The sequence below is a fragment of the Lepidochelys olivacea genome (assembly GCF_965140295.1).
Source record: "Lepidochelys olivacea isolate rLepOli2 genome assembly, chromosome: 13".
Lineage (NCBI taxonomy): Eukaryota > Metazoa > Chordata > Testudines > Cheloniidae > Lepidochelys > Lepidochelys olivacea.
This window is the reverse complement of record NC_140423.1, coordinates 33,189,759-33,211,478: the sequence shown is the minus strand read 5'-3', so window position 1 is coordinate 33,211,478 and position 21,720 is coordinate 33,189,759. Positions and strand designations below refer to the sequence as shown.

Sequence of the window (21,720 nt, the reverse complement as noted above, 5' to 3'; positions counted from 1 at the left end):
ATTGATTCCCAACTGACCGGTAGCTGTCTGGCGTTGCAAGCTTCCACAGGGCTATCGCCACTCGCTTCTCAACTGTGAGGGCTGCTCTCATCTTGGTATTCATGCACCTCAGGGCAGGGGAAAGCAAGTCATAAAGTTCCATGAAAGTGCCCTTACGCATGCGAAAGTTTCGCATCCACTGGGAATCGTCCCAGACCTGCAACACTATGCGGTCCCACCAGTCTGTGCTTGTTTCCCGAGCCCAGAATTGGCGTTCCACAGCATGAACCTGCCCCATTAGCACCATGATGCATGCATTGGCAGGGCCCATGCTTTCAGAGAAATCTGTGTCCATGTCCTGATCACTCACGTGACTGCGCTGACGTCGCCTCCTCGCCCGGTATCGCTTTGCCAGGTTCTGGTGCTGCATATACTGCTGGATAATGCGTGTGGTGTTTAATGTGCTCCTAATTGCCAAAGTGAGCTGAGCGGCCTCCATGCTTGCCTTGGTATGGAGTCCGCACAGAAAAAAGGTGCGGAACGATTGTCTGCCGTTGCTCTGACGGAGGGAGGGGCGACTGACGACACGGCTTACAGGGTTGGCTTCAGGGAGCTAAAATCAACAAAGGGGGTGCCTGTACATCAAGGAGTATTTCAGGCAGGACTTCACGGAGGGTTCCAATAAGAAATGGTGTACCTAAGTTATTGTTCTTATTGGAACAAGGAGGTTAGCCTGGCCTCTGATTGATACATGGCTAGATTTACCTCGCTGCACCTTCTCTGTGAGTGACTGCAGTGTGACCTAGAGGAATGAGTCCCCTAGACAGGGGAGGAGGCAAATGAGTACAAAACAAATCTGGTCTATTTCTTGTTTTGACCCACTCCTTCTATCTTTTACATCTTTGGCTGGCAGCAGACGGTGCAGAAGGACTGCATGCCATCCACATCTCATGGCTGCTCGGCAGAAGATGGTACAGTACGACTGCTAGCCATCCTCATCTCTTGCCTGCCTGACAGAAGATGGTACAATACGACTACTAGCAATCCTCATCTCTTGCCTGCCTGGCAGAAGATGGTACAGTACGACTGCTAGCAGTCCGTATCGCCTGCCCGCTCACCATAAGACGGTTCAATAGGACTGACTGCAGGACTAAAGAGAATGACCTGGTCAAGTCACTCCAAATTTAGTCCCTGCGCCCATGTCTGCCCAGGCGCTCCCAGCCGACGTGGCCAGGAGCACCTCGGACATGACGATGACGGCTACCAGTCGTACTGTACAGTCTGCTGCCACAAGGCAAGGGGTTGCTACTACTGTGTAGCAATGCCGTACCGCGTCTGCCAGCACCCAGGAGACATAGGGTGACGGTTACCTGAGCGGGCTCCATGCTTGCAGTGGTATGGCGTCTGCACAGGTAACTCAGGAAAAAAGGCGCGAAACGATTGTCTGCCCTTGCTTTCACGTAGGGAGGGAGGGAACGGGGGCCTGACGATATGTACCCAGAACCACCCGCGACAATGTTTTAGCCCCATCAGGCATTGGGATCTCAACCCAGAATTCCAATGGGCAGCGGAGACTGTGGGAACTGTGGGATAGCTACCCAGAGTGCAACGCTCCGGAAGTCGACTCTAGCCTCGGTACTGTGGAAGCACTCCGCCGAGTTAATGCACTTAATGCACTTAGAGCATTTTCTGTGGGGACACACACACTCGAATATATAAAACCGATTTCTAAAAAACCGACTTCTATAAATTTGACCTTATTCCATAGTGTAGGCATACCCTAAAAGTGATTCATGGTTAAATCATCAGCCTCACTGGTATTTAAACCAACAACATTAAGTTTCAGAGTGAACACATAATTGAGAAGAAAGGGGCAGCTCACTGTCTGTTCTAAACTGTCTACAGATTTATTCAGACAGCATTCACAGGGCTTCTTTGGGAGAGTTTCCTTTAACCAAAAGGGCAAGATATTGATGATTCTAATTAATAATCGTCATGATAACCTACACTCTGCAGAACCTAAATCTGCCATCCACACTGTTTTAACACCATTCCTGAGGACATTGAAACATCTTCTTCCCCAGATCTCCAGAGACTTTAGAAAAGAAGGTGTACCCTGTTATCTTGTTCACTTTACCGACAGAATCACTGAGACACAAACAAGTCTAGAGCAATATTTTGCTGAGTGTACACCATGGCACGCAGCATCACACAGAATCAGGTTTCAATTTAGCATGGTACGTTTTTTCAGTAACTGTCTTGAGCTACCTAGAGCCTGTGTTTCAGCAGAGCTAAGTACAACTTGAAATCAGTGGGAGCAGTAGGGTTTGTGGATCTTGGAACAATCCAGCCCTATGAGTTTGTCAGTTCTTCACTCTAAATATAGACACCTAACATTAGTGGGTGATTTCAAAAAATTGAGATTTTGGCCTAACAGTGGAAGGCAGCGTGGTCCAGTGAATAGGGCACTAACCCCTGACCTAAGAATCATCAGATCTTGTTCTAGGTCTCATTCCTTCACTGGCCTTTCAAGTCTCTGTGTGCATTAGTTTCCCTATCAATAAAATTGGCTTAATGACACTGATCATCCTTAACAAGGCTGTTGGAGATCTATGGATGAAAAGCCCTCTCTAAATGCTAATGATTATTAACAGATATAATTTTAAAGAATGATATCACCAACCAAAATACATGCTGAACATTTAAATAACATTGGATCATCTTTTTACTATCACCCAATCAAAAGAGACATTTATTTATATATGTATTTGTTTTTCCTAAAGGGCCTGCATTGGAGTAATTATGGGAAACATATCCCCATGGCGATCTGTATATTAGGCTGAAAACTCATCTTAGCCTAACCACTCTTATGCACTCTGTAGATGAACTATGATTGGCATAAGGAATACATTAGAGATGTGCAGACTGTGCTAAAACTGGAATTACTCCTATTAATAATTATTATTATTAATCTAATCCATAATTTCACAGGATTACTACATAGAATCTTCCTCTAACAACACACTTGACATTGGAGAAGAGGAGCAGCAACCAGAACTGGTATGTGAGAATTTACATGATTGCCAAATGTCTCAGCTACTTAATCCGTTGATAAGCAAGGAATTGAGCCAAATGTGCTACTCAAATTTTGCCATTATTTTGCCATTAGAACACATTTCGCCCCATTATATAGTACTAAATTAATTCAAACTGCCTCCTTTTTTCTTATTTTGATTCCACTCAGAAATTGACTGAGATCTGCTTTGCCAGGTACTGTACTGAGACAGCCAGACTGCTATGTAGAAGAATATTTCTGCTTTACATTTGAAAATCATATTTTCCCTGTTGGTGAGTTTCAATGTAGATAGATAGATAGATAGATAGATAGATGTAACATTGAATTCATGAAGCTCCAAATGTCTGAAATCTGAAATGAAATCAAATTGCCTTCATTGCAGTGCATGTGGTAAAATGGACAGACACACAATATTGATTCCAGTTTAGAGATATTATAGTTTCCACAGCTATTCTATGTGCTTAGAATGAAGAAGTCTGCTAGAACGTTTTACATGTGCCCCATGTACGATGCATGTATGAAGAGGGAAATACAAACAGCACTAACCTTTAGATTTTTGAAGGACAGGAGTGGAAAATATCCCGTTTGATTTGCTATGGTTGAAATTTTTTTGGCTCAGATCCTCATGTTGTGTAAAATACAGTAGCTTCAATTATTTTAATGGAGATATTCTAATTTACATGAATTGGGGATCTGTCCCCTAGCTTTTTATTATAATGACTGGCATTATTAACAAATCATTTTCCAGAACAGAACCACACTTTAAAAACCCTTTAAGGGATTATGCAGCCCACTGTTCATTGTGTGTTATGAGTTCTCCTACAGTGGCTGGCCTCCAAGAGATGAGTCTGCTACAAGTAGCAGTTGAAGGAGCCATCCTGTTAGTTCAGAGGGTAACTGGCGCTGACTGAAAAAGTCAAGAGTTTGGATCCCGCTGACCAACAATTAAGGTACTGGAGTTTGACACTTTTTATTTGGAAAAAGCAAATGTTTGGGGGGATCTTTTGCTTTTGTTTTGATTTGACAAAGAGAACAATTTTGATCTCCATTTTTTCTATGGAAAATGGGGGAGGGTGGGGGAAAAAACCCAATACCCCAAAAATTCAATAATTTATTTTTCTTCACACAAAAAATCAATAAAAATTGTGTTTTTTTCCAAAACCTGAGGAACAAAAAATATGTCAATGTATATATTGCTGATGACAGGTTCTGCTCAATAATGATCCAAAGCAGTGCGGACTGATGAACATTCATTTTAATCATCTGAGTTAGATACCATGAGCAGAAGATTGATTTTATTTTTGGTGGTTTGGGTTCTGTAGTTTCCAAATTGGAGTGTTGCATGTTCTTACAGCATGTTCCATACTTTGTCCCTCTCAGATTTTGGAAGGCACTTGAGATTCTTAAACCTTGGGTTGAGAGCTGTAGCTATCTTTAGAAATCTCACATTGGTATCGTCTTTGCATTTTGTTAAATCTGCAATGAAAGTGTTCTGAAATCGAGATTGCCATAACAAAAAACAGGTGGCAGAATGCAGGTAAAACCATGGAGCAGGAGACATACAATTCTCCCCCAAGGAGTTCAGTCACAAAATTAATTAATGCATTATTTTTTTTTAACGAGCATCATCAGCATGGAAGCATGTCCTCTGGAATGGTGGTCAAATCATGAAGGGGCATATGAATGTTTTGCATATCTGGCACTTAAATACCTTGCAATGCCAGCTACAAAAGTGCCATGGGAATGCCTGTTCTCACTTTCAGATGACATTGTAAATAAGAAGCAGGCAGCATTATCACCTGTAAATGTGAATAAACTTGTTTGTGTTCACCATTGGCTGAACAAGAAGTAGGGCTGAGTGGACTTGAAGGCTCTAAAGTTTTACATTGTTTTGGTTTTGAGTGCAATTAAAGAAATCTACATTTGTAAGTTGCACTTTCACGATAAAGAGATTGCACTACAGTACTTGTATGAGGAGAATTAAAAAATACTATTTTTTGGTTCTTTTTTATAGTGCAGATATTTGTAATAAAAATAATATAAAGTGAGCACTGTATACCTTGTATTATGTGTTGTAATTGAAAACAATATATCTGAAAATGTAGTAAAATATAAAAAATATTTGTATTAAATTTAAATTGGTATTCTATTATTGTTCAACAGTGCAATTAAAACTGCAATTAATCAAGATTAATTTTTAATCAAGTTAATTTGTGTTTGATTTAATCACATGATTTAACTGATTAATTGACAGCCCTAGTTAAAATTGAAAATTTTGATTGGATTTTCAAGAAATTTTCCATGAAATATTAAATTTAATTTAGAATCAAAATTTTGAAACAAAGTTAAACTTTTGTTTTGGAATGTTGATTCAAAATCAAAATTTTGAATCACCATGCTGATTTATGAACAAAAATTTTAGTTTGTGTGTCATCTTCATATCCTTTGGAGGGAAAAAAAGGTTGATTCAGAATAAAATTTGATATGTCAATATTTTTTTTCAGGCATATACAGAGAGAGGTTAAAATTGACAATTTTCAGAACTTTTCACAAAATGAATAAAGAAAAATTAATTTCAATTTTTTATCCCAATTCAGGATGAAAACAAATGCCAAAATATTGGTATTTCCCATGGAATGGAAATTCTGTTTTCCACCCAACTCTGCATCTAGGGATTTAGATGAAAATTGGGCATCTAAACCCCATAGGAACCTTTGAATATCTCAGCCTGAGTTGTCCAGTGCAAGTCCTAGAGACGTTTCAGAAGCTTTTGCCTTCATCCGCAACAATCTCTGGAGCTCCAGGAATGAAGAACCAAAGCATCGTGACCACATTCATCATTCTGGGACTCTCCAGTAAACCCCAACTCCAGGTTCCACTCTTCATCCTATTCCTCTCCATCTACATCATTGCCCTGCTGGGCAACTTAGTAATCATTGCTGCCATCCTTTCCAGTTCCAAGCTCCACAGGCCCATGTACTTTTTCCTCCTCCACTTGGCTGTGGTGGACATCATCTGCACCTCCACCATCATCCCCAGGATGCTGGGGAATCTCGTGGTTGTCAGTAAATCTATCTCTTACCCTAGGTGCATGGCCCAGCTCTACTTCTTCACATGGTCTCTGGGGGCTGAGATGGTACTCTTCACCGTCATGGCTTACGATCGCTATGCAGCCATTTGCCACCCTTTGCGTTACAGCATCATGATGAACAAGACCGTAAGTGTGGGCCTGTCTGCCCTAGTGATAGTCATTGCTGTGGTCAATTCATGGGTGCACACTGGCCTCGTGTTGCGGCTGAGCTTCTGCGGGCCCAACGTTATCAACCACTTTTTCTGTGAAATCCCATCACTGCTGGCTCTCTCCTGCACCTCAGTGCATTTAAATGAGGTCATGGTCTTCATGGCGGACATTTTCCTAGCTATGGGGGACTTCCTGTTGACATGTGTCTCTTATTACTTCATTGTCAGGGCCATCTTGAGGATCAAAACGGCTGAAGGGAAGAGAAAAGCCTTCTCCACCTGCTCCTCCCACCTCATTGTGGTGTCTCTTTATTACTCCACTGTCATCTACACCTACATTCGGCCAGCCTCTAGCTACTCCTTTGACAGGGACAAGATGATAGCCACCTTGTATACCCTGGTGACGCCAACTCTCAATCCTATAGTCTACACCCTAAGGAATAAAGATGTCAAGATGGCAATCAAGAAAATGCTTCCATACCCTGGGAAATAGGTCACGATGGGACAAACCTTGACTGATTCCTTCGCAAGCCTGGAGCTCTGGTGTTTGCTTTCCTGTGGAAATGGAACTCAGAACGAACCTTAGAAAAAGATGCAAGGTGCATGTTTTCATGAAGGACTTTCTAACTGGTCAAATGTTGATTTTCTAAATGGCTGAAAGTTTTGGAACCAGTTGAAACTATGTTACAGAAGAAAGAAAGAAAGAAAGAAAGAAAGAAAGAAAGAAAGAAAGAAAGAAAGAAAGAAAGAAAGAAAGAAAGAAAGAAAGAAAGAAAGAAAGAAAAATTACTGTTATAAACTATCTCAAATGTTTCAGACATGTGATATAAAAGCCATTAAATACAACCACTTGTTTTGTAGCTTTGCTCAAGTCACTTTCCTTCTTTGTCACTAAATTTTCCCAGCTGTAAAATAGGGGAAAATACACTTACCTATAATTCTGAAGTCTTATAATTTCATTTCTTTATCAGAGGATTGTCTACTCTGCCTGGTTAATTTCAGTGCATGCAACTGGGCTTCAGAAATAAAGGCACACTTCCTTCCTGCTGTATATTTTAGGTTTGCAACTAGACCTTACAGTGGTGTTGCAATTGGATGATTTAAATAGATAATGTTTGTAAAATGCTTTTAAGCATCAAAGGTACTATTTGTGGGGATTAAGCCTGATTATTGACTGTGCAATCATTGACACAAACACTGTTCATTCTTCTGATTTCCCAGCTAACTGTCTCCCCACATAAAATGATGGTTAGAAAAGACAGCTGTAGACCACACCAACATTATGCAGCTCTTTATCCCCCTCTAGTGGCTGAATTACATTTATGAGTCTACCTCTCAACTCATGTGACCATTCTTCTGGCTCAGTCAAGAGAGGATAATGTTTTCAATTCCGTAAGAACATAAGAATGGCCACACTGGGTCAGACCAAAGGTGGCCAATGCCAGGTGCCCCAGAGGAAATGAACAGGTAATCATCGAGTGATCCATTCCCTACTGTTCATTCCCAGCTTCTGGCAAACAGAGGCTGGGGACACCGTCCCTGCCCATCCTGGCTAATAGCCATAAATCCGGGGTTCAGTCTCTGCTGATGACATCACACATCTACAGAGCAGAAATGAAGGCTGATAGTCTCAATGTCAGATGGGTTTATGAGGATGAAAGATTTTGTATAGGATTTCAAATGAACCCTGTGTTTGTTCTTGGTAGCATGATGTACGAATCAATAGACTTTATAGTAATGGTGCACAAGGGCTGTGTACACCTTTCAGTACAGTGCGGAGGACTGGCACAAGGCTTATGGATTACATGTCCATCTGTCTATCTCACAATCTATAACTTATTTATCCTCCTGAACAGAGCTGGCCTTGCAATGAGGCAAACTGAGGCGGCTGCCTCAGGTGCCAGATGGGGGGCGGGGGGTGCCACTAGAACCCAGAGTGTAGAAAATTGTGTCTGCTGCTGGTGCATATGTATTCTCTCTGCTCTAGATGCACAGAGATGGTGGAGAGCTGCGCTGGAGGAAGGAGGGCACAAGAGACATAACAGGCAGGCAGGAGAAAAGGTGAGAGGGAATAACAGAAAGCAGCAGGAGCTGCAGGGAGAGAGAGGAGTAGGAGCCTTTCATGTACCTCTCTAGTACCCCCAGGAGCCGGGACTGATTAACACCAGCTTCTCAGGGAGCTTCCTGTTTCCTGCTGCTGCCATGAACCCACTTGAGGAGAACAGGCCGTCAAATGAAGGAGTAGGAGCCAGTTAGGCCCTTAAGACGCTGATATCTTCCCTCCCTCAGGCCCTGCTACCAGCCTGCTTATTTGTCCCCTTCAACTGAGTGTTGAGAGCCACTATAGCTGGCACAGAACAGCAGTCATGAGTGAAAGAAGAAAACGCCCCTCTGGGGCAGCATTCAGAAAAAGCAAGCAAGCAAAGGAAGCTTTTCTATCTAAGCAGGAAGGAGCTCTCCTGAGATACACAGACACAAATGTTCGTGGTGAGCCTTCCGGCCCCAGTGAGGATGTGAGTGGTGAGGAGATGCCTGATCTTCCAATTAGTGAGAGTACAGGTGACCTGGCAGCTACTGCAGCATCCATATCTCCATCTCAAATGGATGTAACCATGCACATTCCTGAAGAAAAGTGTAGATCAGAGAAGAGTGTGGTGGAGGCCCAAGAAACAGCTGCTGCTGAGTTTAGTTCCTTAAGTCTAGATGATCCAGGACTGTGGACCCACTTGAGCAGTAGCCCGAGAAACTTCCCTGTACTGCATGGGCCACAGCAAGTGAAAAACTTCATGTTCCCAAAAGACAATGAAAATAGAAGTTTCCATCCAACACATTACTGGTGTGAAATCCCTAATGGTGGCAAAGTGGAGAAGCCATGGCTTATATACTCAAAACCCCAGAATGCTGCATACTGTTTTTATTGCAAACTCTTCCAGTCTAATGCTTCAGCCACCTACAGGAACAAAGGACTAGAAAAATCTGGCTAGAAATCTGGCATGCCATGAGAAGGCAGCAAATCACCAGAGAGCATTTGTGGTGGGGCGATGCCCCACACCCAGGCCAGATTAGGCTACAGTAGGCCAGAGTGGCTGCACGGACAGGCAGCCAATCAGAGAGGGCCTGAGGGGAGCCAATCAGCACAGAGAAAGAGGCAGCCAATCAGGGCCAGGCTAGGTCCTATATAAAGGCTGCCCAGGCAAGAGGCAGAGAGTCTCTCCCAGATCTTCAAAGGGGAAGGTCTGTTTCCTGAGTGAGGAAACCAGCACCTGGGACAGTGTAGCGCTGGGCAGGCTCAGGGGAGCAGAAGGGAACTCCAGCCTTGTACATGCCAGGCTGCAGGTCCTGATAGAAGGGCCCATGAGGTGCAAAGTGGCTGAAGGGGAAGCGGCCCAGGGAGGAGAGGTGGGCAGGGAGGCTGCTGCCAGAGGGTCCCTGGGTCAGGACCCAGAGTAGAGAGAGGCCCTGGGTCCCCCCCTTCCCCCTTGTATTACTCCCGGCCGTTAGAAGTGGCCATAGTGGACTGCACCTGACCCCTGCCAGAAGGGGTTAGACTTTGTGGGTGTGGCTGGCCATGGTGGCAGGGCAAAATGGAAGAACTCACCCCAGAAGGGGGTGAGAGTGGACTAGGGGGCACTGATGGAGGGCAGTACCCTGAAGAGGATGCTGCGAGAAGGGAGCAATGTGGGTCCAGATGCCAGCAGAGCGTGAGAGATGGACGGGATGCCACCAGTGGAAGGCACTCCACATGGACTGAGCTAATTCCCAGAGTTACCAACAGGAGGTGCCATGGTGGTGAGTCCCAACCCCATCACAGCATTCCATAGATGGAAAGAGCTTGAGATGAGACGAAGGTTAAAGGCCACCACAGATTGCATCAGAGTCTCTCTACCAGCAAAATGTTCTGAAAAGGCTCATTGCCATTGTGAGAATGTTTGCTACCCAAAACCTAGCACTGCGTGGCACTTCAGATCAGCTGTATGTGCCAAACAATGGAAACTTCCTTAAAATTGTGGAGCTGATGACTGAGTTTGATGCTGTACTCCAGGAGCATTTAAGAAGAGTCTCCACCCAAGAAATACTTACTACTTACTGCCATACTCAATGAGTAGCAACTTACTCTTTATGTCCCTTCAGTTACAATAAGCTACTCATGGTGTAAATTCCCACTAAACATGAACAAGAGTGAGAGAAATCTGACAATGCAGACAAGAGCAACAAACAATAGTAGAGGCAGAAATAGTAGGTAGGTTCTACTTGAAATTTTCAAAGGAGCCTAATGGAGTTAGATGCCCAGTTCTTTTAAGACCCTTTCAAAATCCCAGCTGTGGTTTCTATCACACTGAAAGATACAAATGTGGGATTTTTGAAAGCACACAGGTTATTTAGGAGCATAAATACCATTGAAAGTATATTGGTAAATCCTCAGCAATGCCTAAATGACTTGAGTCCAATTGAAAGTCAGCAAACATCTGCCATAGGATACTTTCAAAACCTTAGCCCTGCATCCTTAGCTACCATCCTGTGGTCCTAAAGTTCCATCTGCCTTTTCCATTTGGATGAGAAGGGACCATCATGATCATCTAGTCCAGTAGTTCTCAAACTTTTATACTGGTGACCCCTTTCACATAGCAAGCCTTTGAGTGCGACCCCCATTAGGAATTAAAAACACTTTTTTATATATTCAACATTATAAATGCTGAATGCAAAGCAGGGTTTGGGGTGGAGGCTGACAGCTTGCGACCCCCCCCCCCATGTAATAATCTCACAACCCCCTGAGGGGTTCCAAACACCAGTTTGAGACCCCCTGATCTAGTCTGACCTCCTGCACGTTGCAAGCCACAGAACCTTCCCCGCCAACTCCTGTAATTGACCCCAACCTTTGGCCTAGTTACTGAAGTCATCAAGTCATGATTTAAATTCTTCAAGTTACAGAGAATCCACCATTTACACGAGTTTAAACCTGCAGGTGATCCAGGCCCCATGCTGCAGAGGAAGGTGAAAAATCTCCAGAGTCTCTGCCAATTAGACCCAGGTTGAAATTCCTTTCTGATTCTAAATATAATGAGTTAGACTCTGAGCATGTGGGCAAGACCCACCAGGCAGACACCTGGGAAAGAATTCTCTGTAGTAACCCAGAGACATCCCCATTTAGTGTCCCATCTCTGGTCATTGGAAACATTTGGTAATAGCAAGTTATGGATGGTCCATATAGTGTTGTAGACAGCCGCCTCATACCATCCCCTTCATAAACTTATCAAGATAAGATCGCCCTGTATGTATGTGTATGTAACCCTTCTGCCCGTCAGAGTTGGCAGCAACAAGGGCCGGGTTCAATATCTAGGGGTTCCATTCCAATAACACAATGCAAACCGGCTCGAGCCCCCACCCAGTGACCTGGGAAAAATATATACCACCCCCGCTGGGCGCCTCCAAGAGGCAATACTTCCCCTCTCGCAAGCACATAGTCTGAGTGTAGCAAAAGTCTTTTAATAACAGAGAGAAACAATGTGGCATTATGTTGGGGAAACACCACCAACAGGATTCATAACACAACCCATGAGCAAAAACAACCCCACCCCAGGCAAATTGGGGCATGCCCTTTTCCCTTTGGTTCTTGAGTCCAGCAACCCCAAATCACCCAAAGTCCCAAAAGTCCAATGCCCCAAAAGTCTCTGTCCCTGGTCAGGGCAGCCCTAGAGTTCGAAAGTTTATCGGCGGAGCTTTACCTCCCAACCTGGGTGGAAATGGGACGGGGGTAAGAGGCACCTTACGTGATCTGAAGCTGACCGCCCCATAGCTCCATAGCGGCGCTCCGCCAGCCGCCCCACGAACTCCTTCGCTCAGCTGCGCTCCGCTCCGCCAGCCGCCCCACGAACTCCTTCGCTCAGCTGCGCTCCGCTCCGCCAGCCGCCCCACAAACTCCTTCGCTCAGCTGCGCTCCGCTCCGCCAGCCGCCCCACGAACTCCTTCGCTCAGCTGCCCCACGAACTCAGCTCCACGGCCCACAAGCAGCTCCTGCCATCCACACACTGCTCCGCGTCGAACTGCTTCACCAGCCGTCCCGCAAACTGCTCCACAATATATCTTCAGGCTCCCCCACTACTCAACACTCAGTGATTTCAGCTTTTAGGTGAATTCAGCTTATAGTAGGGGAGCCCCAGTGCTGGTGCACTGTCAGCCCAAAGTGAGCTCAGCAGCCTATAACTAGACTTCTAATGAAATCAAAATTAGCTCTGATATTCCACAGTGGAGAGAGGAGGAAGTGCAATCAGCATGTAAGGCCCTCACCAAGGGGCCCATGCCACCAAGTACTACTACTTGTCCCCAGCCTCTCTCCATTCACACAGTTTTGGAACCCATGACCCTTGCCTAGCGAGTGCTACTTAGTTGATGGTGAATCCCTCCATCATAACAAAAGGCCACGTACAGTTCCAAGCACAGTTCCCATAATCAGGGTAATAACAATTTATTCTTCCTGCCCCAATAACAGAGACACTGGGGATCCCACAGCAGCCAAAGTGACCATTTGGGCAGCTATGGTCTCATTCTAGGCGTGGTGGGTGTGCCTATGCAAATGAGATCGGCCCCTGAAGTTCTTTTCCACAACTTGCCACACCTCACCACCAGATGTCAGGGTGGAGCTCATCCTGACACTGCTTACATGTATAATGTCTTGTTCCTTCAATGTTCATTCAAATGAATGTATCTTGCGCCTTTTGTAAGGCCAGAAGGATATGAAATGAAAGGCATTAGATATAATCAAAGAATGTACAGACCATGTTCACCAAATGTACAGGAGCTATGAAGGATTTTGTTTTCTTTCTAAATGATCACTGAACTCCAATAATTATGTGACACATACAACATCTGAATGAAAAGGAATATTGAAAGGTATAAGCCACTGTGGCATTACTCAGGGTACTAGCTGGACTGCTGTTACCTCAATTCTCCAAACTGGGGTGCCTTTTACACGGCTTCCCTGTGAGAGCAACCACTCCTGGTCTGCTCACACCCAGCCTCCAGCATGTAAATCACTCCTAGCTATACTGTATGAGTACTAGAACCAGCTATTCATGAATCACACTCCAGGGCAATACAGGCAAACCCCCAGTCCCAGACTTTCCCCCAGAAATGTGTGTCTTGTACTGCCCGGCACCCTCCTGGGCAATACAAACTCATGTAAAGTCCATCATTTATCAATAGAAAATGGTATGCACAAATCCAAATGAAGTTTCCCAAACACTTCAATTCAAACACACTAAGACATCATGGACTGAATAGAAACACTGTATTTATGGCTTATTACAGCAATCTATAACCCACTAACAACTTCCCCCCCACAGCTGCCTTTCACTCTTCTCCCTCCCCCCCCCTTCCTTTCCCCCTATGAGTGGAGGGGTGTTAACAGGCCACTTCACCTTGAATGGTCCCTTAAAATATGTGTTAACTACTTATGCTAAACAATCTGTTCCACCTTGCATTTAGCTGGGACACTCTGGGTTAGTTTCCCAGACTTGAAGAAGAGCTCTGTGTCAGCTCAAAAACTTGTCTCTCTCATCAAGAGAAGTTGGTCCAATAAAAGATATCCCCTCACCTACCTTGTTTCTCTGAGAATATCTATCTATCTATCTATCCCTCACATCTTCACTAAAAATAGGCATTTGCAATTACATATAAGCACTGGACGATAGAGTTTTACTCCATCATTGCAAAGTGAATATCTCATATATTATGGGAATTCAATGCTATGCTTGGTAAGGAATTTGCAATCAAATATCCCCCCCCCCCCCCAAAAAAATGGTTCTACCAAAACTGAAATTTTTCCTAGGAAACTTTTGATTTTGCCACAAGTTGTCAATTTTCCATCAAGAAAACTGAAACATAATAATTTGTTTTAGGTCAGATCAATCTGTATCAAAATATGCCCACTCTTTGAAGAAAACCCAGATCTGACCTTGAGACCCAACTCAGCAACCTGATCTGCTGCCCCAGAGTCCCACCCTGCAATCCCCATTAAAATGGGTGGGAAGGAGGAAAAAAAAATGTTTCAGAGACCAGGGCACAGATCCTCAAAGAATAGGCACCTAACTCCCATTGTTTTTAATGAGAGCTGGGTGCCTACATATCTTTGGGGATCTGGGCCTACGTCCTTAAGAAAGTAGACTTCCTTCTTCCATTGACTGGGGAGCTTTGGGTCAGAGAGTTATGGCTCTTTGTTCTCAATATAGGATAGAGAGAGTTGTGTACTCTTCAGTCCCGCTATCAGCCTTTCCGACTTGGAAGGCTTTGACTGTTCAGGATAAAGCACATTCACTTTCCTTCCACAAAGGACTTGGGACTGATGGATCTACAGATATATCTATCCATCCAGGTGGGAACCATGGATTACATCCATTAACATCTCACATTTCTTGGAAACTCCAAGCTATTCGTGGATGAGTTGGTTATATTTTATTTCTGTGTAATAAGTAGTATTCCTTTTATAATCAAATTGCAAACACCACTGTTGGACTAATCCTAATTGGCAATGGAATCAGTGGGTCCTTGTCAGGATCCTACAAACTATGAATGTGACCATTTAGATCAAAGAAAGTTGAGAGAGAGAGAGAGAATTACTCCATTTATTAAAGGCAAACAAAAGTCTGCTACTGAAAGAGTAAAAGCTTGGGTTATCAAAGGGTATGTCTACACTGCAATTAGACAACCGCAATTGTCCCAGGCCAGCTGATGTGGGCTCGTGGCACTTGAGCAGAAGGGCTGTTTTGTTGTGGTCTAGACATTCAGGCTACAGCCCGAGCCCTGGGACCCTCCCAGCTCGCAGAGTTCTACAGCCCAGGCTCTAGCCCTATCCAAAATGTCTACATTGCAATTAAACAGCACCTCACCCCAAACCCCATGAGCCTGAGTCAGCTGGCACAGGACAGCTGCAGGTTTTTAATTGCAGTGTAGATATACGCAAAGGGGCCAAAATGAGTTAGGTGGTGCCAAGGTGCCATAGACTTTCCATGAGGGGGATTGCACCTAAGTCTCTTGGATTCTCTTGAAAATGCCAGCCACAGCCTTTTTCAAAAATACAATTTTATGAATCATTTCAATATTTTGTCTCCTCCTTCCTTCACTCAGAGTGAATCTGTGGGTTTTGACTTTTTTTAATCACTCACCAACACCCACAAAATAGACTCCCTGAATACGAACCAGTGTTTTACTGTTATGCTTCTAAATCCTCTGTTTCCCATTTTAGCTCATTCATTTACCCACAAGCACACCCCCTGCCCTTAATTTATCATCAGGTCCAAAGAGTACATTTGCCTACTCTAATGAGAACTTCTCTGAAGGACCCCTTAATCACTTATTTCAAGGAAGTCACCAATTGCAGGACCAGAGTAGCATCTCCTTACTCATGTCAACTGGCATGTTACCTCTATCCCACGCCCCTGAGGTTCTATTTCTTCATTCATTTCCAGGCATGTATTAGTTTATGACTAAAAGGGTCCCTGACCTTCCACTCGTATGCATTGTCTATGAGGTGATACTTGCGTACTAAAGTACTGTTAACGGCAGCCAAGGATGGCAGAACTGTATAATAAAGTAGCCCCAAGAGCAGTAGCTAGTAGGAGAATTGTGTTAATTCCAGGATGCATCAGGGGCTGATTGCAGAGTGATTCACATTCTGTTTGATCCAAGAGCATCACTAAAGTCTAGAATCCAACCGACAACATTTCTCCCCTTGTCCTGTAATTGGTACTTATTCAAGCATGGAAGTAAATTATATCGTTACATGTAGAGTTATGAGAATAGTTGGGTTTTTTTCAGTTCACTGGCAGTTCTGAAAAATAATAATAATAAAAAAATTGTGTCAACCTGAAACCAATTTTTTTTTTGTGGCGGGGGGGAATATTGGCAAATCAAAGTCAGAAAAATCATTTGGGGTCAAATTAAATGTTTGTACAATGTGGAACAGCTTCACAAGGAGACAGAGGCCCACACATTAGCCTGAGGACTTGTCTTCGCTACCAGGGAAAGTCGACCTAAGTTACACTACTCCAGCTACATGAATAACGTAGCTGGAGTTGATGTAGCTCAGGTCGACTTACCCTGTGTCTTCACTGAACTGCGTCAATGGGAGATGCTCTCCAGTTGACTTGCCTTACTCTTCTCGGAGAGATGGAGTAGCGTGGTCGACTGGAGAGCACTCTACCATCAGTGTAGCAGGTCTTCACTAAACAGTGTCAATCTCCCTGTAGTGAAGACCATCCCTGAGACTCAGGGCATTCATCTTTGGAGGAGACAAAATCCTTGTTGCGGGGGGGAGATTTGAACTCCAAGGGGTTTTTCACACTACAAGAGTGGTCTAACCATTGAGCTCTTGGTGTCATGGGACAGGGCCATCAGAACCTTCTAATTGGTTTTGTGAATCTAGCCCCCATTTCCAAAATTTTTTACCCAAAACAATTTTCTAAAATCGACCCAAAATAGCCATTTTTTCAGTCAACCCAAATCAGCGTTTTAAATGGGGGAAAAAAAAGTTCAGTCAGAAAATGTCATTCAGCTGTAGTGAGATGAAGTGCGAGTTTATTTCTCTGAGAAATTAGGTTACTAATAAACAGAGCAATGATCCTGGGTGTGATATTATCTGATTGAAATATGACCACATAGGTCATTGTTGCAACCACTGTTATATATTTGCAGTAAATATTGTACAAAGGTTGTCAAGTGAGGTGTCTATGAAAAGGTTATGTTTTGCTGGTTATGATTATGCTATCTGTGTGCATGTATCATTTCTGTATGTGAAGTTATAAGTATTGGCTCTATACTTGGATTTCAAATGTTTGCTCCTGGGGTTACCCCCACAAAATAATTAGCCAACACATCTTAGAGAGACTTTTCAAATTGAGTGTCCCATCAAAAGAACATTTTACTGACAATGGACCATGGGAGATGCCCACCTACACTTAATGGAATGTCCTGCTGTGACTAGGCGAAATGCATGGACATGGGACTTGCACATGTGACTCCAAACGCCATCTTGTTGCTGTAATTTTCCACAGTAAGAACAATGGGATGCCCTCCACATGAAAAAAAACTAAAAAGGGCAGCTGCATCTTCTGTTTTGTCTTCCATCCTGCTTCTTACCGCTGGAGGAACTTTGCTACAAACTGAAGCTCTGATCAATGGATTGAATAACCCATCCAAGCTGTGGATGTACTCCAGAGACTTCACTTAAGCCAGCCGTTTATTCCACCACTGCTACAAGCCTGAACCAAGAACTCTGCCATTACGGTATGTAATTGATTCCTTTAACCAATGTTAACTTTCACCTTTCTTTCTTTTTATGAATAAACCTTTAGATTTTAGATACTAAAGGATTGGCATCAGCATGATTTTTGGGTAAGATCTAAGTTATATGTGGACGTGGGTGTGTGGCTGGTCCTTTGGGATCAGAAGAACCTATTATTTGATGAGACTGGTTGTAAAGAACCACTCCTCTTTGAATCCAGTGTTTTTGGTGGTGATATAAGAACTGGAGTGCCTGAGGAAACTGCCTCTACGTTTTCTTGTTAGCCAGTGTGATGAAACAGGAGTTTACATTTGTGGCTGCTTTGGTACATCTTATAAAGGAATAACCACCAGCTTGGGGTTTTGTTTGCCCTGTTTCTCAGCAGTTCGTCCTGAATTTGGCATCCTTAGCTATGACCCACTAAAGCATGGTTACACTGGAAAATGTGGCTTTTCAAAAGTCTCTAACCATTGGCTCTCCACATGTACATAAAGCCTATGAGAAGACAAAAAAGGCAACCAAAAAAGCACAGTGTGTGAATAAAGGCCAAAGGGGTTAAAGGGAATAACAAGAATGTTTAAAACTCCATGAAGGGATAAATAACTACTAAGGAGATACTAGTCACAAGTGGTGGGCACAGTGTAATAACCTAGAGAGATGTTGTAGATACCACACAGACAGGCGCTGGTCTGTCTGTTCTATTCATCTTCTGTTTCTCATCCTATACTTAGATTGTAAGCTCTTTGGGGCATGAACTGCCTTTTGGTTCTGTATTTGTACAGCACCTAGCACAATGGGCTCCATTGTATTCATTTAGTTTGAATATATGGCCCCAAAGAGTCAAAGGTGTTAACATTACTCTGTCACTGTCCAACATACAACAGTGTTAAACAAGTGTGGGGGTTGGTACACAGAGACCTCAGCCTGCTTAGTGACATGGCAAACACACTATTAAGCATCTTTATAAAATTTTATTAAAACTCAGAAAAGAAGGAAACAGTTAACGCTTTTAAAATGTAGAGTATTAAATAAGGTTTCCATTCTGATCACATCTCATGTTTCCTTTCCTTTAGCTGGAGAGAGTTTTTAAATGAAGAAAACAAACAACAAAAAGCCCTTATTTGAAAGTGGTAATAACAGGGCTATCATCATCCCTGGTCTAAGCAAATGTAGCTCTCAATGAGATCAAGAATAGTTATTGCTACTGTGACAAAGTTCCTCCTCTGCCTTGGTGGGTCCTGCGTTTATTGGTGGATTTGCTCGCCTCAGAGATGCCCGGCAGCCCTCAGTTTGGCCACTTTTGCTAGTGGCTCAAACCTGCCATCCACTCAGCTAACCTCATCACTGGCCAGCATGGGGGAAATGGAGAACAATCCCCACAGTCTCTGGTGTCCCACCTAGTGGGTCGGGAACAGGCCAGATCCCTTTCCAATTTAGACCTTCCCTTCTGGTGTTTCTCACAGACCAGGTCAACTCCTCCTGTGTCAGATCAGGAGTTGTTTGGGGAGGGGACCAGGCCCACCCTCTACACCGGGTTCCATCCGAGGGCCCTGTGGAGAGCAGCTGTCTACAATGTTCCCTGTGTCAGCTGTGTGACAGCTACAACTCCCTAGGCTACTTCCCCATGGCCTTCCCCCAGCACCTTCTTTATCCTCACTGCAGGATCTTCCTCCTGAAGCCTGATCAAGCTTGAACTCTTCAGTCCTCCATGCCTTCTCACTCCTTGCATGCCCCCCTACTAACCAAAGGGAGGTCCTTTTTAAACAAGGTGTCCTGATTAGCCTGCCTGCCATAATTGATTCTAGAAAGTTCTTAATTGGCTGCAGGTGTCTTGATTAGCTTACCTGTCTTAATTGGTTCTAGCAGGTTCCTGATTGCTCTAGGGCAGCCCCTGCTCTGGTCACTCAGGGAACAGAAAAATATTCATTCAGTGGCCAGTATATTTGCCTTCTACCAGACTCCTGTACCCCCCTTACTAGCTTCAGTTTGTTTGCCTGCCCCATTTGCCCCTTGCAGCCTTTTGCCCCCCCCTTTTGCCCCAGCCCCCCTTACTAGCTTCAGTTTGTTTGCCTGCCCCACAACTTCTACACCACCCTCGAGGAGCGGGACCGCTCGGGGACTGAGCAGTGCCCGGCCGCCGCAGATGTCCTCTGGGAGATAGTGGAACATCACTCCCTGGTGGACATCTGGCGCGACCACCACCCGGATGATATTTCCACATTCACCTTTGTCCGGGTGGAGGCCCATCAGTTGCGCCACTCCCGGTTGGACCGCATGTATTTATCACGCTACCACCTTTCATAGAATCATAGAATATCAGGGTTGGAAGGGACCTCAGGAGGTCTAGTCCCACCCCCTGCTCAAAGTAGGACCAACCCCCAACTAAATCACGAGCCCACTCCTCCAGCATCCGGCCGGCCCAATTCTCTGACCATCATTTAGCCACCGTGATGGCCTCCCTCTGCGCAGAGAGGCTGGGGCCAGCCTATTGGCATTTCAACAACAGCTTGTTGGAGGATGTGGGCTTTGTGGCGTCCTTCCAGGAGTTCTGGCTGGCCTGGCAAGGGCAGCGGCATGCCTTTCCCTTGGCACGGCAGTGGTGGGACCTGGGGAAGGTGTGTGCCCGGCTCTTTTGCCGTGACTAAACCTGGGGCGCCAGCCAACGGAGGGATGTGGTGATAGAGTAGTTAGAACGGGAGGTCTTAGAGCTGGAGAGGCATCTGGCCGCCAGCGCCGAGGATCCGCCCCTCTGCAAAGCGTGCCGGGAGAAGTGGGAGGAGCTCCGGGCCCTGGAAGATCATCGGGCCCGGGGCACCTTTGTTTGATTCCGCATCCGTCTCCTTCGGGAGATGGATCGTGGCTCCCGCTTATTCTACACCCTGGAGAAAAGGAGGGGGGCCAAACAACATGTCATCTGCCTTCTGGCAGAAGATGACACCCTCTCATGGATCCGGTGGAGATGTGCGGGAGGGTGAGGGCCTTCTATGCAAGCCTTTTCTCCCCGGACCCGACCAATCTTAACACTTGCAGAGTGCTCTGGGATGAACTCCCGACGGTCAGCGCGGGCGACCGAGACCACCTAGAGCTGCCTCTCACTATGGCCGAATTCTCAGAATCCCTCCGCCACATGCCCACCAATAAATCTCCGGGCATGGACAGGCTGACCGTGGAGTTCTACCACGTGTTCTGGGACATCCTCGGCCCAGACCTACTCACTGTCTGGGCCAAGTCTTTGCAGAGCGAGGTCCTCCCTCTTTCGTGAAGGCGAGCCGTGCTCGCCTTATTGCCGAAGAAGGTGGACCTCCACGATTTACGAAATTGGCGTCCCGTCTCGCTCCTCAGCACGGACTGCAAAGTCGCTGCAAAAGCAATCTCGCTGCGGCTAGGGTCCGTGCTGGCGGATGTGGGCCACCCAGACCAGATCTACACTGTCCCAGGCCGCAGTATCTTTGAAAACCTATATCTGGTCCAGGACCTTTTGGAATTCGGGTGTAGGGATGGTCTGTCATTCACCCTCCTGTCCCTGGATCAGGAGAAGGCGTTCGACAGGGTGGACCCCGGGTATCTCCTAGCACTCTACAAGCATTTGGCTTCAGACTCCAGTTTGTAGGTTTTCTCTGGGTGCTGTACGCCTCCGCAGAGTGTCTGGTCAGGCTCAACTGGACCCTGACCAAACTGGTCAGCTTCGGGTGAGGAGTACGGCAGGGGTGCCCCCTCTCGGGCCAGCTGTACGCTCTGGTGATCGATCCTTCCTCTGTCTCCTCCACAGGAGGTTGACAGGGTTGGTACTGCGGGAGCTGGAGCTGCAGCTGGTCCTGTCTGCGTACGCCGACAACGTGCTCCTCGTGGTTCAGGACCTGGGTGACCTGGCGCGGGTGGAAGCTTGCCAGGCCATCTATTCAGCAGCCTCCTCTGCCTGGGTCAACTGGGTCAAGAGTTCTGGCCTGGTGGTCAGGGACAGCTGGCAGGTGAGCTCCCTCCTACCTGTGCTTCAGGCCATCTGGTGGAGCGCGGGTCCGCTGCTCTATCTCAGCGTTTACCTTTCTGCCACACATCCGTCTCCGCCGGAGAACTGGCACGGTTTAGAGGGCAGGGTGGTAGAGCGGCTCCAGAAATAGACAGGACTATTCTGGTGCCTCTCCCTTTGAAG

The 21,720-nt window shown here is 45.4% G+C and overlaps 1 protein-coding gene and 2 pseudogenes across 3 annotated transcripts in view; all 3 read left to right on the top strand.

Annotated features, from left to right (window-relative positions):
- LOC311529434 (olfactory receptor 5V1-like) overlaps positions 1-21,720 on the top strand; it is a 504,463-nt pseudogene that overhangs the window by 87,906 nt on the left and 394,837 nt on the right. The window lies entirely within an intron of this gene.
- Positions 1-21,720, top strand: part of LOC311529399 (olfactory receptor 10A7-like) — a 329,327-nt pseudogene that overhangs the window by 48,359 nt on the left and 259,248 nt on the right. The window lies entirely within an intron of this gene.
- Positions 5,743-6,944, top strand: LOC311529852 (olfactory receptor 13G1-like). Its single transcript, XM_084646113.1, has one exon. The coding sequence runs from the start codon at positions 5,862-5,864 to the stop codon at positions 6,786-6,788; it is 927 nt and encodes a 308-aa protein (XP_084502239.1). The 5' UTR covers positions 5,743-5,861; the 3' UTR covers positions 6,789-6,944.